General features: G+C 36.3%; 1 protein-coding gene, 1 long non-coding RNA gene and 1 other non-coding gene across 6 annotated transcripts; 2 read left to right on the forward strand and 1 right to left on the reverse strand.

The window, feature by feature from the left end:
* Positions 1-1,995: 1,995 nt before the first annotated feature.
* On the forward strand, positions 1,996-11,933 carry LOC136219657 (uncharacterized). Of its 2 annotated transcripts, XR_010684237.1 has the most exons (5): positions 1,996-2,164; positions 2,565-2,669; positions 7,703-7,838; positions 9,511-9,623; positions 11,485-11,933. It is a non-coding gene; the product is annotated as an uncharacterized lncRNA (long non-coding RNA). The 2 variants fall into 2 exon arrangements; XR_010684238.1 differs by lacking the exon at positions 9,511-9,623.
* Positions 2,230-2,426, forward strand: LOC136221137 (U2 spliceosomal RNA). The gene has a single exon (XR_010684924.1). It is a non-coding gene; the product is annotated as a U2 spliceosomal RNA (small nuclear RNA).
* Positions 3,215-8,288, reverse strand: LOC136219655 (uncharacterized). 3 transcript variants are annotated; one of them, XM_066007132.1, is made up of 5 exons: positions 8,158-8,288; positions 7,949-8,009; positions 7,622-7,792; positions 6,421-6,591; positions 3,215-5,920 (listed from the first exon to the last, which is right to left on the reverse strand). In XM_066007132.1, exons 2-5 carry the CDS (start codon positions 7,989-7,991, stop codon positions 3,366-3,368), a joined length of 2,940 nt encoding a protein of 979 aa, XP_065863204.1. In that variant the 5' UTR covers positions 7,992-8,009; positions 8,158-8,288; the 3' UTR covers positions 3,215-3,365. The 3 variants fall into 3 exon arrangements, with proteins under 3 accessions (XP_065863204.1, XP_065863203.1, XP_065863205.1); XM_066007131.1 differs by having other exon boundaries at positions 7,622-7,847; XM_066007133.1 differs by lacking the exon at positions 8,158-8,288 and having other exon boundaries at positions 7,949-8,087.
* Positions 11,934-17,006: the final 5,073 nt, after the last annotated feature.

Raw genomic sequence — 17,006 nt, forward strand, 5'->3', positions numbered from 1 at the left:
CCAAGCTAAAAGAACTAATTCTCAAGCCCAACACGGTCCGGCCCAATTAATATCTTTGTATTTTTTAAAAATTAAATTAAACTAAAAAATTATACTATAAATATAAATAATAAAATACAATAAACTAAATTTTAGAGGATTGTTTCAATAAAAATCAATTAACGCAATCCTAAATAAATAAATAAACTTTTTTAATAGTAATAAATAAAATAGTAACAAAAATATGTACATGTTCACCAATTCTAAAAAATATATTGGTTGGAAATTTTTATGTTAAAGAAATTTAAATTTTTTATTTTTGGAATATAAAGTTTATTAAACTATAAAAGTTATTATTATTAAAATTTTGGGCTGGGCTGGACTGGGTCTGGATTTTGAGACAAATCCTAAGTCCAACCTACTTTATATGCTGGTCTAAGTGGGATTGGACCGGGCCTATACGAAATATATACGTTCAAGCCCAATCTTTGAAGAGCGGACTTGGACGGGCTGGGCGGGCCAATGGACTTTTGAACAGGTCTATAAACAAGTTTAGAGAGCCGATGAGTAACTTACAAAGTTCAGAGAGCCAATCTAACATTCTGTCCAAGTTTAGGGAGCGGCTGATGTATTAAGCCATATATTGTACGCAAACCGATCATGTGTATGACATCCATAAGGGGGTCAATTACATCCATGGCCACTGAGCTTTATTTTTTAATGGTATGACCACTAAACTTTAAAATTTATCATAAAAGTTATTCAACTTTACATTTTTTTAACACCCGTGACCACTCAATGCCTTACACCGATCGTTGACGGCCTCAATTTTTTTTCAAGAATTAATGATATGTTTTTATTCAAAAAAAAAATTAATGATATTTTAAACCACTTTAATTCTTGAAAATTTTCGTAGTTTAGTTAGCAGAGAGAATGAATTTTTAGAAAAAGAAAATTCCAATGATTTTGGAAAATAAAAAGTATGGTTAACTATTTCTAAAATTATTCAAAAATAATAATAATAATTTTGTCCTTATCTTATAAAATGGCTTAATTTAGGATAAAGATTAAAATTAACCCCAACGTTTGTTAAGAAGCACATATTTAGCTCTAGTGTAAATTTTGTATAAATTTAACCCTAACGTTTTTAAATCAGATCAATTTTAGCTCTAAGTTAATGAAAAATTGAAAAACTGGTTTGCTTATTATTTAACTGTCATACTAGATCTTCCAAATAAGTTTAGTCATAAACTAAATCTTAATAACACTTAAATATCTTAGACTTAATTGATATTTGGAATGTCAATTGTAAAAGTTAAACTAATATTTTTAAAGTTTCGACATTGTAGGAATACAATTGACCTTTTTTGAAAAGTTAGTGTTAAACCTAGACTTATATAAGGTCAAATTTGTCCCTTATTCATTTTAATTTATATTGTTTTTAATTTTTTTTATTTTTTTTACGCTGTATATATAGTTTGCCCCCGCTACATGCAAATCCTGGATCCGTCCCTGGTCTCTAAGCTATTCATTTAGCATGGGGGCGTAGGCCTCCCAAAAGGTAACGGAGGCGTGCAAAGGTTTCCTCGGGCCGGACGGAGATTGGCCCTCGAGTGCAAAGGCAGAAGGGAGCTTGAGGGCCATAGTTAAAATTTATTATTGTTTCAATATTTTTTTTATTTTAAATAGTTGTGACGTATCACATTTGTGAGAGATCTTAGTTGACTCATGCTGACATGTCAGCCATGACATCATTTTGATGTCTTTTAACCATTAAAATTGGAAAAATGATCTAATTGAGATAAAATTCAAAATTGAATGATTTTATTAAAATAAATTGAAGTCGAATTATTATTTTGAGACAACCATGTAAATTCAAACGATGCATGATGGATATAGGTGTTAGAACTAAAAAAAAAAAAAAAAAAAAAAAAAAAAAAAAAAAAAAAAAAAAAAAAAGGTGGGTTCATTCAAAGATTATGCCAAGGGTTTTCCTAAAATAAAAGAGGGAGCATATAGATCTTTAGTTCACACTTTACAGAGATTGCTCCTTGCAACCGCCGATCTTCCATGTTATGATGAAAGAAAGTTCTGCTTTAGGTCTAGTACTAGTACTCGCGGTGGCTAGGCAGGCATCAGCGGTCAGTGAGAAGGTGTATCGTTTGCTTGCGCGCATCCCACATCGGTAAGAAAGCTCATCCAGAACCAAGTAGCGAAATATAAAAGGAGAAACCACAGACTAACAGAAGCATACCTTTCTCGGCCTTTTGGCTAAGATCAAGTGTAGTATCTGTTATTATCAGTTTAATATCTGATATGTGAACCAATGGTTCACACGATATTAAATTTATTTTTTTAGGGGGGAAGGTTCGTATCAATGGCTTGCCATTGGAGCCTTCAAGAGTCGCCTCTGCGTTGCACTGAAGTAATGGCCTGGCTCACCCCTCCAATTCCAGTGTTAGCTTTTGTTTACTTTATAACTCAAAAACAAAGAATATAATAGAAGATTAGGCGTTTAGGTCATCCTGATTCGTCACTTGCTCATTCCCAGAAACCCTTGCATTTTGGTAATTTGTCTTGCACAGGATCGTTTAACCGTCAACGATTTTGAATGTAAAGTCCATGAATGGCAGAAATCTAGAAGAGATATACCTTTGTTCGGCGGTTGGTAGGAGGCAGCTTCTGTAATGGTAAATTTTGTCCACTTTTGACATATTCTTCAATGGTTTTTTTCTTATAGATTTTTAGTCAATGAAAACAATACATGAATATCATTTGTTACATTGAGTAGTTTCAACAAAGTGTTTATGAGGAGGTTTTGCTATAAATGCTAGAATGACTAGCAAGAAAGCTTGTTTCGAATATGTGTAGACGCATTACATTGGTTATTAGGAGGTTTTGCGAGGATAGAATGAAGCTTGTTTCCAATCGAAGACACATTACATTGGTTACTAGGAGGTTTTGCTAGGATAGAATGAAGCCTGTTTCACATTACATTAGTTGTAGAAACTTCAAATGTTAAACTCTTTTAGTAGAAATGTAGTATCAATTGAATAAACAAGTAATAAAGTAGAAGGAAACAACTCAATTTTCTTTCCAAAACCTTTCAATTTCTCTCCAGCAAACAATAGGTAAAACATTACATGAATAGATTCAATTCAACTAACAACTTGTATAAAAATAGAATGCAGCTGTGCAAGCTTAGAACGAATTAGTATACATTACAAATAAGATATGCTCACTCTGAAATATATATATGGTAAACCAATCAACAATCTCTCCCGTTGATAAAAAAAATCCTCTCTTGAAAACTCCAATTAGAAACCGAAGCCAATAAAAAACAGATTGAAAACCAGAAACTCAGAAACTATCAATTCTTGAAGGGTTTAATTCATCACTGTTGTACAACACATGCAGTTGGTGAAGAGGGAAGACCTGCGCTTGTGCTTGTTTTTACTTTTCGATGCCACTGGTGTCCCTTTTGAAGAAGATTGCAAGTTCCTTGGATCCTTAGTATCTTTTTCAGCAGAATCATGTTGCTCAAGGAATGGTGTTCTTGACTTCTCTGAGTCACTTCTTTCGAGTGTAATCACTTTCTCTTCTGGGGGCAGTGGTTGATCCTTGAGCAATTGTTGATTATATTCAAGTGTGCTTTGAAGACTCACATCATCTTCATTTGTGTTCATATTCTGATCAAGCAATGGAGTGTGATCTGATTCTTCCCTCCTAGCTTCTATCCGAAGATCAATACCAAAGCTTGGAGATTTCCTCATCTCTGCACGGGGATCAGGAATGGATTCGATGCTGAACCTTCCCACACTTTCTTGTTCCTCATTAGCAACCCTTTCAGAGATACATGTTTCTTTCTTTTCGCTTTGTTTGTTGGACTGTTCTGCTGAGTCTGAAGCTGATAATTTAGCTTCTATCACTGTTTCCATGACTCCTTTACTGCATTGTGGAACTTGTGTTTTCTCAATCGTGGTCGAACTTTCAGGAAACAGTCCATTGCTGGCACTAGTTGCATCTTCCGGTGCCTGAATGCCATCCCTATTTTCAGAGATAGATGATTTGAACTCTTGGTGTTGCTCACTGGAATGATTTTCAGAAGCTGAAACATTAGTTTCTGTCAGGGTCTCATCAATTTCTGGGGCATGGAGTAAAACCGCTTCTGCTTCTGCTTCCTCATGTTTCTCAATTGGGAGCTCAACTGCAGGAATCAATTTCTCCATGGAAGTGTTTGCGGCATGGAAAGGCGAAGCTACTTCCCTGAGCAACTCACTGCTTCTCTCAAGCTTCACTTCTGATGATGATTCTTCGTGAACTTGAGCATCCTCACATTCAGTTGCAGTTTTGTGTTGTTGATCTACAGATTCGAGCAGAGAAGCAGGAACCAATACTGGTGCTTGTGTTTTCGCTTCTATCTCAAAAGTTTGCTCTTTTTCAGGTTCCACTTCCTCGGATTTGTAATCTTCTGATTCCTCTTTACTGCAAGTGCCATTGATGACGGATAAGTTTGAGGTCAGATTAACAAGTTCCGGAACCAATTCAATCCTTCCTTCACTTGATACTGGTTCAGAATTGCCTTTTTCATTTCCATTTGGCTTGCCTGCGAAAGTTTCATGCCAATGAACCATCATAGATTTTGCTTCAGACCCTCTGAAGGGTGCTTCAGAAGGCTTATTTTGGTTATAGGATTCTTCAGTTACCTTCATCCCTTCAACTTGGAGGATTCCATTGCTCGAAGCATTATGTGCAGCGATATTAGGATCTTCTTTCTCATCATTCTTGCAATTAGGCCCCGTCGAAGAATTTGTGCCTTGGTCAACCTCTGAATCTGATTCATTAGCATCATGCTTGCTATCTCCATTTTCTGATTCTTTTGCTGCTAATTTGGTCTCTTCAGTTAGAATGATACATTTATCTACAGCCATGGCCACATCCGAGCATAACGAATCATCCATATCAAATTCTGCTTGTGAATCCAACAAATTAGTCCCATTACTGTCCATCTCTCCATCATTTTTGTTTTCAGTTTTGGCTTTCCCATACTCATTTTCAACTCGAACTAATTGCACGTTGCTGAGCCTTGAATCCTCCTGAGATTCTGCTTGTGACTCCAAGGAATTAGTCCCATTACTATCAATCTCTCCATCGTTTTTCTTTTCGATTTTGGCTTTCGCATCCCCATTTCCATTTCCAGCTCGAGCTAATTGCTCATTGCTGAGCCTTGTATGCTCCTGAGATTCTGCTTGTGACTCCAAGGAATTAGTCCCATTACTATCCATCTCTCCATCATTTTTGTCTTCGGTTTTGGCTTTCGCATGCTCATTTTCAACTCGAACTAATTGCTCATCATTGAGCCTCGTACCCTCCTGAGATTCTGCTTGTGACTTCAAGGAATTAGTCCCATTACTATCAATCTCTCCATCATTTTTGTTTTCGATTTTGTCTTTCTCATCCTCATTTCCAGCTCGAACTAATTGCTCATCACTGAGCCTTGAATCCTCCTGAGATTCTGCTTGTGACTCCAAGGAATTAGTCTTATTACTATCAACCTCTCCATCATTTTTCTTTTCGATTTTGTCTTTCGCATCTTCATTTCCAACTTTAACTAATTGCTCATCTCTGAGCCTCCTATCCTCCTTAGATTCCACTTCATTCGCCAGGCAATCAGTGCTTTTCCCAGTATCTAGAACAGTACTAGGAACAACACCTCCTTCTGAGTTGTCAAATATGTGATTATCTGACTCATCACTCATCTCTTTGGTAATGAAATCAATATTTGATTCTGAGATATCTAGTAGGCTGCTAATCTCTTCAACTGCTTTTGGAGAATTAGTGTTTCCTTGTTCAGACTGGCCAACTCCAACTTGTCTAGATTCATGTTCTGCAGAATCTTCACATTCTGGATCATGTGGAAGTGCTATCATGTCCTTTTCCTCTGTTCAAAGCAAACCAACATAACAGAATCTCAAAAAATTGGTTTACTGCGTGTATTAATTAATTTTTAGATAATCAATCACCAATAATCTACTACCATGTGGACCTGCGACACTGAGCTAGGTACCACATTTCACGTGGACACTTAACCAAGTAGCTTGGAATGATGCCGTATAAGGCACACTTCCACATAGATTAAGCTGCTAATACACAGCTCACCAGTGCTGAATTACGGGCCACTAAACATTTGGGGCTCACTAGTTAATGATGATTGTATTCCTATATAAATAGCATTCATTGCTCAAGGTAGGACCCAACAAAGCATTTATTAACTTAATCATCAGAGTACATACGCCGATTGATAACCCTGTCCTAACTCCATAATATTGCAGATCAGCACTCAGCACAAAGGGACTAGAGTTTCCAGAAAATTAGCAAACTACCCCTTACATTGACATCAAATTAAAATGAAGTTTAGCTAAGGTAGTTGATGATGCTAACCTTTGTTGAAGGCAGCCACATTCTCAATGTGATGTTTGCTCATTTTTGATACACTGTCCTTGAGGTTCTGGCAGTTATATTCACTATCTGGCAAAGGAGCTGTTGTTTGAAATCCACTATCTCTGCCACTTTCTTCAGTTATATTCTGAAGAACTTCAGTCTCCTCTTGCTCTACAAAAGGAGAAAGTTGAGTTATGTACATAGATCAAGTTCATTTGAATGCTGACAAGCAAACAATTACTTATGAAAATGTAATTTATTCCTCAAAAAGGTATAGTTTTTTTTTTTTTTTTGTACTGGATCAACTCATTGTTTGCTAACACTTTGTTTTGTTAATTAAGGCCTCATCTCTCAATTTGACACATTGAGATTTCCATTTTTGAAAAATACGTAAATTACATCCGTGATCCTTGAGCTATAGCACTACTAACATCAATGACCCCTGTTTTTGACATAAAAAATCCTTAAACTTTACATTATTGTGACATTAAAGTGCAAAAATCTGTTAAAAAATACTAACAAAATGATAAGTGCGCAAAATAGGTATTTAATCATAATTTATGGTAATATGGATAAGAAAAAAAGTCAATAATGTAATCAAACTTGTGCAAGTCATCATATCCTTAATTCTTTTCACAAATGTTTTTTTTTTTTTTTTTTTTTTTTTTTCTGATTTAGACTATAATATTGTAGACTTATAGTAATGTAAAATTCAAGAGTTCAATGATAAGAAATGAAGTTTAGGGGCGACAATGTTAGTTTCGCTACATTTGAAGAGTCATAAATGCAATTTACCCTAGAAAAAATTGACTATAAACTAAGTTCTAATCGAGTTCAGGGGCGGAGCTAGGGGGGGTAGGGGAGGGTCCTCCGACCCTTCGGAACACCCTTGACGAACATTGAAAATTTGAAAATTTTGAAAATTTTGATTTTACTATGATCAAATTTACCCTTATATTATCAAAAATTTGAAAATTTTGATTTTACTACTATGAATCAAAGCCTTAAGTTGTTATTGAGAAAAAAAATCTTCATGCAATGGAGCTCCTCCGGACTTTGAGCTCTGGCTCCGCCACTGATCGAGTTCGATGTCTATTAAAACTTATCCAGGGTTCAATGTATCAAATTGAAATATTGTGAACCACCATGCTATTTTCTTAACACTTTTTGCATATATCATGTTAAGTGAGAAATTTCAAACCTTTTCCATTAGTATCTGCTGCTGTCTTTGGATCATCAGATGGTAATTGTGTCTCTTTTTCATGATAATATTTGCTTTCAGGTGTTGGAACATGATTTTCTTCTTTTAGATGATTAGAATGAAGTGGTTCTTGTGCTTTCCCCTCAGTTTCAGGGCTTCTGTTATCTTCTTCTGCATCAGAGATGGGCGTTAAAATGGTTGTCACATCATAATCATGGTATGCGATCTATATAAATGTAACAAAAATGATAATTGCGTTAAACATGAGGTGTCTAACAGGTTTTGAAGGAGTATATATTAAGCAGAAGTAGAAGAAAAAAGGCATACCTCGAAACTGAGATGTGTTATTATTGCCCATCTCATTTCCCATATCTTAATTCACTGAATTCTGCAATATAAATGAAACAGAAATATGACTATCACAATCACAAACAAACCCCTAAATGCAATGGCTACAACTTAATCGGCGGGTGCATGCATGACTTAAGAAAGGAAGTTGAAATTCAATGCCTAAATAAAAGACTAAAAATGCATACCATAATGATGACGATTCACATGCCAGAAGCCATAGAAAAATGAGGACAGCTTGATTGATTCCTATGAAAATGAAAGTAGACAGAGTGTTATTGCTCAATTAAAATGGGCACTTAATTATGTACATTGCTTAAAGAATAAGGGTCACAAAGTCGGCTAATTAACCAATATTGTTTTTCTCCTTTTCCTTTGATTGATCAATTTTATAGTGTTCAATGGGGACATTCAAATTTAAAACTAATTAAAATCAATGTCGGCAACTCAAAGCCTTCATCATTTCACTCCTTAAATTCCCTTTCATTATCTTAAGCTAAAAGCATGCTAAGCCGCCTAATCATTTCAATTTTGATGGATCGAGCCATTAATTATTTTTTTATCATAGTTTTTGTTTGTCAAACTAGTTAGTTATGAACATAAAAGACCATTCTTCATTACGTTTATGTTTGAAATTGTATTTTTTTACCGTTCAAACTAAGCTTTTACATTTTCTCTATACTATAGCTTTTTCTTCATATGTTTAAGAGTTTTAATCCCAATTCAATTAAAAAAAAAAAACAAAATTCCCAGTAATTTGATCACTATTGCTATGTAATTGCTAAAAGTAATTCAGCAATCAAATAGGATCCCTATTGCTTTGATGAAGTTGAAATTGGTTGGTGGTTGTGGTTGATAAAAGTGTGAAGTTACCAAGCGTGAAAAATGATTGGATCATAAATCCAATCCGTAATTACCTCTAAGAAATTGTAGGTTAGACCAAAAAGTTCCTTAATAAGAAGGATCACTGCCCATAATTATCCATCTATAGAATCCAAGATAGATTTTCGCATGTTAACTTCTCCAAAATTATAACGGTAGATCATGTGTAACAATCATTAGCGAATATAAGATTGTTCGGTTGAGGACGATTTTACATGTGATGTGTAAAAATATATTTTTTTTTTTGTTAAATTGAACTTGTTAAATTTTTTTTTTCCGTATATATGTGTGTTATAATCTGAGTGGTCAATAACTAATTTTTAAGTACTAAGGTAAAACTTCTCAAATTTCAGCTACATTGTGTTTAAGATTCTCAACATGTAAAAAAATTGTGTCTGATGGAAAAAATCGGATTTAAGAGAGACCCTAATAGGCCATAAAAATTTAGAAATTTGGATTTAAAAAAAGGCTAAAAAGCCAAAGAATTTAAAAATTTGGATTTAAGAAGGGTTTAACAGGCAAAAAAAAAAAAATAGAATTTTGGATTTAGAAAGGGCTTAACAGGTCAAAAAATTTAGAATTTTGGATTTAAAGAGGGCTTAACAGGCCCTGAGCCAATTTTGGGGGTGCTAATTCAGCATCCGATCTAAATTTCTTAGTGACTGGGGGCCGGAACCACCACAACCTCAAATTTTATAGTGGGAGGAGGGCCGAAACTGCTTGTGGTCATGATGATTCCGGCGGCCGGAGGGCCTCCTTATGTCCGCCTCTGGTAAGGGTCTATGTGCTCTAATATTATTTAGATATTGTATATTTTGGTTTAAGTTTTTTTTTTTTTTTAATTTCACGGCTTTAAAATGTTTTAAATATATGTAGTCCAATGACTTTCTCTCTCTATTTTCTATGTGGGATTTAGTTTCTTTCTTCCCTCACCACCATCTTTCAAAGCAGTTCTTTATTTTGAGGGCTAATTACAAATCTAGTCCAATTAAGAGGGGCCTTTTACATATCTAACTCACTTTGCTTCCATCTTACCAAATTAGACACTTTCAACCATTTTGGACAAAATTACCCTTAATTCTATTCAATCATCGATCTACTTCTGATTCTTCTTCTTCCGCTTCTTCTTCTTCTTCTTCTTCTTCTTCTTCTTCTTCTTCTTCTTCTTCTTCTTCTTCTTCTTCTTCTTCTTCTTCAGTTCATTTTTTCAATTTCTGATACTAATCATTATCGATTTTTGAGATTATTGACGTATTATGTTCAATTTTCCGTAGAAATGGTATGTTTTTAGCTTATACGCTTGCTTTTCTCGTTGGTCTTGCCTCTTTCTTCATCTGTAATGGTATCGTTTCAATTTCCTCTATTTTCTACAATTTTTCTCAATTTTCCTCCATTGCTGTCGCATTTGTGACGAATTTGTAGCATTTCGTCACAAATGCGACAAGAGTTGTCGCAATTCGTCACAAATGCGACAAGAGCTGTCGCATTTTCGATGAATGCGACATTTGCGACGAATGCGACAACTCTTGTCGCATTTGTGACAAAATGCGACAACTCTTGTCGCATTTGTGACGAAATGCGACAAATTTCATCACAAATGCGACAGCAATGAAGGAAAATTGAGAAAAATTGTGGAAAATAGAGGAAATTGAAACGATACCATTACAGATGAAGAAAGAGGCAAGATCAACGAGAAAAGCAAGCATATAAGCTAAAAACATACCATTTCTATGGGAAATTGAACATAATACATCAATAATCTCAAAAATCGATAATGATTGGTATCAGAAATTGAAGAAGATGAACCGAAGAAGAAGTTGAAACGAAGAAGAAGAAGAAGAAGAAGAAGAAGAAGAAGAAGAAGAAGAAGAAGAAGCGGAAGAAGAAGAAGATCGATGATTGAATAGAACTAAGGGTAATTTTGTCCAAAATGGTTGAAAGTGTCTAATTTGGTAAGATGGAAGTAAAGTGGGTTAGATATGTAAAAGGCCCCTCTTAATTGGACTAGATTTGTAATTAGCCCTTATTTTGACCATCCATCACAGTCGTTGCAATTGTAAGGGATCTATGATGCATACCTAAAATGAAAAGTAATAGATTAATTCTAGCCGTCCCTAAATTACTTATTACTGCCTCCTCTTTTACCTTTCCGCCTTTCTCATTATTTTGCATCCAAAACTCAAAATCCTCTCTCTCCCTTTCTCTCCCGATCAAAAAATTTGAATTTTACGAAAATGGAACCGAGCATTCTCGAAGTAGATGATTTCAAACACGAGGTAATATTACGATCCTACATTTAAAAAAAAATCGAAATCTGAAATTTTTATTTATTTTTCATGCTTTTTACCTGAACGGGTGGCGCATGCTGCCCGTTCCATAAGCCGAACAGATGAACTACCCGTTCGGCCTATGGAACGGGCAGCATGCGCCACCCCGTTCCACCTATGGAACGGGCAGCGCGCGCCGCTCGTTCCACCCGTGGGACGGGCAGCGTAAGCTGCCCGTTCCTGCCTATGGTGAAACAGGTGGCCTGCCCGTTTCCCTTAAAATAGGACCGAAACACCACCCGAACTTAATTTTTTGTATTTTTTCAAGTTATATTAACACATGTTATGCATAATTGGTATATTCAGGAACCGCTAGAAGATTGGAATCCCGACGGCATTGATTACAGTTCCCGTTTCATAACGGACACCGTTTTCCCTTCGTGTCAAGATGTCGTTGATTGGGCAAAACAGGTAGTTATTCAGAATGGGTTTGAGCTAATAATATCTTCGCACAAACATGAGGGAAAGCAGAAGCTGTTGAGATGTTCACGGGGTGAACGCTATAGAGGTGTTCTGAGAACTTCTGAAGATACTTTAATAAGAAAAAGTAAAATTATTCCATTTGTTAGTGTTTGGTTAGCTAAACTTAGATTATGGAATAGGAATGGAAATCAACTATTTCATTTGTTAGTGTTTGGTTCAACAAAATATAATGGTAATTTCATTCCCTCAACTATGGGAATCCTGATTCCCTCCACTCTCTCTGTCAAATGCATTCCATTCCAATGAACCATTACATGTTCCCATCTTTTCAATGTAACCCACGATTTATCTTTTTTGTTTTTTTGTTAAATTGTTATTTTTTTCTATTGATAAGAAGATAATGGTTAAAAGTATTATATTTTAGGTATTAACAGATCTCTATTATATGCAATGTTTGTTTTTCTTTTGAATTTATAATACCATTTTTTTATTTACCATAATAATAAAATTATCCTAAGAAACCTTTACTTTTATTTTAATATGCTAATTTTTACACTAATTTTTCTTTATATTGGAATATCTATTTTTAAAATACTTTAATATTTTTTATATATTTACTTTAATTTGGTTGGAGTTAGAATTATTATTATTTACTAAACTATTTTTGATAAATTTTGTACTGATTTTCATTCCGATCATTAAAAAACCAAACAACTTCAAAGGGAATCAGATTCTGATTCCAGATTGAACCAAACATATTAAATAAATAATCATTCCGATTCTGATTCCGCCATATTCCGTTTCCGTTTCCGATTCCGATTCCGAAGTTTAAACCAAACGCACCCTAAAGTGTGCATATGTAAATTTCAAATTAAAGCCTATCAACATGCAGACCTTTCTGGTTGGGGGATACAGACCAAGTCTAGGTCAACTGGTACGCACAATTATACATTATGTGTGTATGCAGAGGGAAGTCAGCAGATGAGAGGACTCAGTACCGCATCTAAAATAATTGTGCGTGATATGAGTTCGGCTCAAGCAAAGCCTTATGCTATTTTAGCAGCAGTTAAAGAAAAGCATCCAGCAGACAACCCAACAATTAAACACGTCTACAATTACAAGGATAAGATGAGGAAGGATGGGTTCGAAGGTAGAGACCTGGCTAGTCAGTTCTACCGTATTGCTGTCGAGAATATGTATGTTAATTATGCCCAGGCTGATCCTGATTCTAGCGTGATAACGCATGTGTTATGGCACATCCAGAATTAGTAGATATATTCAGGACCTACTACTGGTATATCGACATTGATTCAACGTACAAAACTAACAAGTACAAAATGTCATTTGTTGAAATTATTGGGATGACGCCATGCAATAATAACTTTAAGATTGCGTATGCCATAATTAAAGATGAGACTGAAGGAAGCTATCGTTGGGTCCTACAACGGCTGAGGATTTTGATGGGGTTTGATCTTAACCCGACTGTTATTGTTAGTGATAAGGAGTTGGGGTTGTTGAAGCCAATCCAAGAGATTTTTCCACATTCAGCACACTTATTATGCACTTGGCAAATAAATACGGATGTAGAAGATCGGGTGTACAGACTTATGGGAGATAAGGTACATGCCGCTAAATTCAAGAATGGAAGATGGAGAACAATAATACAATCCTTAACCATTGCTGAGTATGATCAAAATCTGAGCAAGATGAAGGATGCGATGACTAGGTACCAAAATGTTATCTTGTACGTTGAGGAGACGTGGTTGGTGCATAAGGAGAAGTTCGTTGTTGCTTGGACGAAGGATTTCCTACATTTTGGCAACACAACTTCTTGTAGAGTGGAAAGCGAACATGCGAGTCTAAAGCAATGGCGCAATACCGCCACTAGCTCCCTCGATACGGTATGGCAGAAGGTTCACAAGCAAATAGAATCTCAGGCAACTAATATTAGGTATTTGCAATTTGTTCTAATGTAGTTAAGTAATTTGTGTTGGTCCCGTGTGATTAGTTCCAAGGGGGAGGGGGTTAGGAACTAATGTAACTTTTTCGCTAAATAATGCTTACTTAATTAATTCTTTAAGTTACTTAACTTAGTTTAGGTCAGCACGACCGAGAAATGTAAGACAGCTTTAGTCAGATGCTGACTAGAACTGTTTTACTTGTGAGTTGGGAATTAACACTTAAGGTCAGCTTCGAACTCAGCACCAAGATTACTCAGTGTCAGCTTTTACAATTTATATCCTGAGCAATTTAATCAGACAACACATATATAGATATATTGAGAGAGAGTTAGAAATTACTCAGCACGACTTATCCTGGTTCGGCCTCTCCGCCTACGTCCAGTCCCCAGAGTCCCTCCGGGCTTTTTCAATCCAATACTGAGCTCTTTAAAGGTAGAGCACAAACCTTTACAAGGCAGTTGAATATGAAAGAGTACCTTCCTCTATTCGTCTACTCAACTCCTACTAAGTGCTACAACCAAACACCTAGATTTCTCTACCACTGAGTACTTAAAACTGAGTACTCGGCACCACTCTCTCAATTTTACAATTGATACAAACTTGTTCTTTCTAGATGAAGAACATTTTAGATGATTACAAAATCAATCTAGCTTTTACACAGAAATAGAAGTTTGGTGTAAGATCTTTTTCTTGTTTGAATGTGCTTTGTATCTTTTCTCTTGTATTTTTCTTGGCAAAATCGGCTATGGATCCAAGCATGAACTTGTCCTTTTATAGTTGAAATCTGAAGACACAATCATTTGAATCCGGAATTATCCGTTGGATTCAAACGGCTCTTTCTTGCGACATTGTTCTGGTCAGCTTCTGATTTGCAGGCCAATCCTGTCGTCTGAATTTCGCAGGCGTCAGGTTTGTCTTCTTCCCGCAGGTGTGTCTTCTAGTGCCAGTTCGTCTTTTAGCTCACGGACAGTTGACCCATGCATCTCGAAATTGACTCTGTGCGTAATTCCAAGGTTTCTATTATTGGTGTAGACAGTTGTCGGATCTTGTCTTCTAGCAAACGGATCATTCATGCTGTCCTGACGAACACTCAGCTTGACTTTATTAACGTTGCTTTTGTTCTTCGTTTCTGAGTTACTCTTACTCAGCTTCCGTGGTCATCTTCGTCTGTAAGCTTTAGTTTAGAGAAGGACTTGCGTTTCACTCAGCTTCTTTGGTCAGCTTCATCTTTAAATATTTGTTCTGAAGCTTGCCTTTCTTCTGTTCTGCTGAGTTGCACTCCACTCAGCTTATGCTGAGTTCTTATGCTGACTTCGTCATGTCTTACTTTTTGATTCTGTTTTCATTTATACTTATAATTATACTCACCATTGAACAAACATATTAGTACAATTAAATCAAAGCACTTAAATTTAATTGCCTTTTAATCATGGATTAACTTAAATAATTTTGTCAAATCAAAATCATGTGGAAAGGTGTTTCAACAAACTCCCCCATTTTGATGTTGGTAAAATATTTAATTAATGGAACTCAGTTTTGAGATTCCCTATGATTGAGTTATCTTTCATTCTTCTGAAGTTACTCCCCTGTAAGGGTTGCATCTATTAACTCTAAACCTTCTAAGATTTAATCGAGTAACATTAAGACATGCCTATACTAACTTAGTTCAATTCTAGACCTTCCAAGATCTAATTCATATGAGCCTAGGTCAATTTTCAGAAGAGTTCAGAATTTGGAACATATTTTTACTCAGTTTGATACATGGTCAGTTTAGGTATCAGAGTTATGAAGGATTATATCAGAGCTTATTTAATCATGTATCAGAGAAAATGAAAGGATGTATCAAAGCAAATGTGTACTGAGTATATTTTGCTTGTATGTCACCTTTTTAGTTTTGTTTGTTTGTTTAAGACAGATCAGCATATAGCACAACAAGTAAGCATCGCATATAGATAAGTCAGTTTTGAATGAAAAGATGCTTAAAATAGATAGATTGTCAGCATACAAAATATGAAATAACATGCCAGATAAACTACAAGTCAAGTACTGAAACTAGACAGTCTATTTCTTCCTGTTGACTTGAGCTTGGTGAGCAGGATTAACTTTGCCTTTTCCTTTGGCAGTTCTTTGTTGCTGACTACCGGATGCTTCTCCCATTTGATGAGTTCCATCAGCTTGTTCTTTCTCCCCCGTTTTGCCAGCATCAGATGAAGGGGGAATAAAGGTCTCGCGAAGAGCATCACGAGTGAGTTTTGCGGAGTATGCTTGGAGTTGACTCGTACTCTCCCGAAGACCATCGAATATAGCCATGCCATCATCCATCGTGGCAGCATGGATCCTAATATTAGCACTTAGCATGCTCAGTAGATACTCCTGTGATTTCCCGATCCAAGTGATGGATTCTGTCAGCTTGGCATATGATTGATGGTACATTTTGAGCAGAGCCAAATCATAGAACTGACGTTGGGCATTGTATAGCGGACATGGTTAAGGGTGGATTGAGAATACTGCAGAATCTCATTTGTCTTGACTTGGTCAGTATCCATTTCTTCTTTACTCAAGTTGAGTAGGCGAACAACTTTGCTAATTTGCTCAATGGAACACTGGGAAGAGGAGGAGACTAATTCACGAGTCCCGGTCAGCTCAGAGGTTAGCTGGGTGAAAAGCTGATTAACCTCAGCAGAAGTTGCATAGGGTGAGTTCGCAGCTGACAAAGTGTTGAGTTGGCCCTAGAGGGAGTTCATATGATTGACCATTGTCAGCTGGAGTTCAGGCAGCTTTACAATTGATTCTTGCTTGGGTTGTTGAGATTGAAAGGATGTCACGACACTCAGTAAGTCCCTGAGACCTTTGATTTTAGATAGAAGCTGAGTGACAGAAGATATGTGTTGAGGCTCAATATGGACAGACCCAGCAACATCGATATGAGATTGGTTAATGTCCTGAAGTAGTGATTGAGCTGAGTCAATGATTCTTCGCCCAAACTCAGTTGCATGCAAGTAAGCGTAAGTTCCATCAAGATGATGCTCAGCGGCCGGAATTGGAATAGCACCGGAATTTTGGTGCTGTCCAGAATTAGATGTGCCAGCATGGTCAGCTGCTGGACTTTTGTTTAGGTCAGCATCAGGAACTGACTGGTTTTCTTTCCGCGTCAAAGGATTTGGAAGAAGTGGATCGGTAGAGATATTGACATGTTCAGAGTCAGCTTGAAGTTGAGTTGAAGGTGAAGGTAGATCAGTACTGACCTGAGCAGGGTTTTCCTTTGCTAACTCTTTGTCTTGAGCAGCAGGAACTTCGAGCATTGGCTCGGCAGGAATTGGATCTTCAGGAGTCTTGGCTTGTTCCTCAGCTTGAGAAACAGTGGCTTGCTTTTCCTTGAGTTGGTCCAAATTTGGTTCAATGGCATTGTTGAAGAACTGGAACTGGAGTGTGGTAAGGGCAGAG

Source organism: Euphorbia lathyris, chromosome 2 (assembly GCF_963576675.1).
Source record: "Euphorbia lathyris chromosome 2, ddEupLath1.1, whole genome shotgun sequence".
NCBI lineage: Eukaryota > Viridiplantae > Streptophyta > Magnoliopsida > Malpighiales > Euphorbiaceae > Euphorbia > Euphorbia lathyris.

Bases quoted from the DNA above. Each gene is read 5' to 3' on its own strand.
- LOC136219655 (XM_066007131.1), bottom strand. From the start codon at position 7,984: ATGAGATGGGCAATAATAACACATCTCAGTTTCGAG. The intron at 6,592-7,621 runs GTTTGAAATTTC...CTCCTTTTGTAG, and splicing joins AGCAGATACTAATGGAAAAG to AGCAAGAGGAGACTGAAGTT. The intron at 5,921-6,420 runs GTTAGCATCATC...TGCTTTGAACAG, and splicing joins TGTGGCTGCCTTCAACAAAG to AGGAAAAGGACATGATAGCA.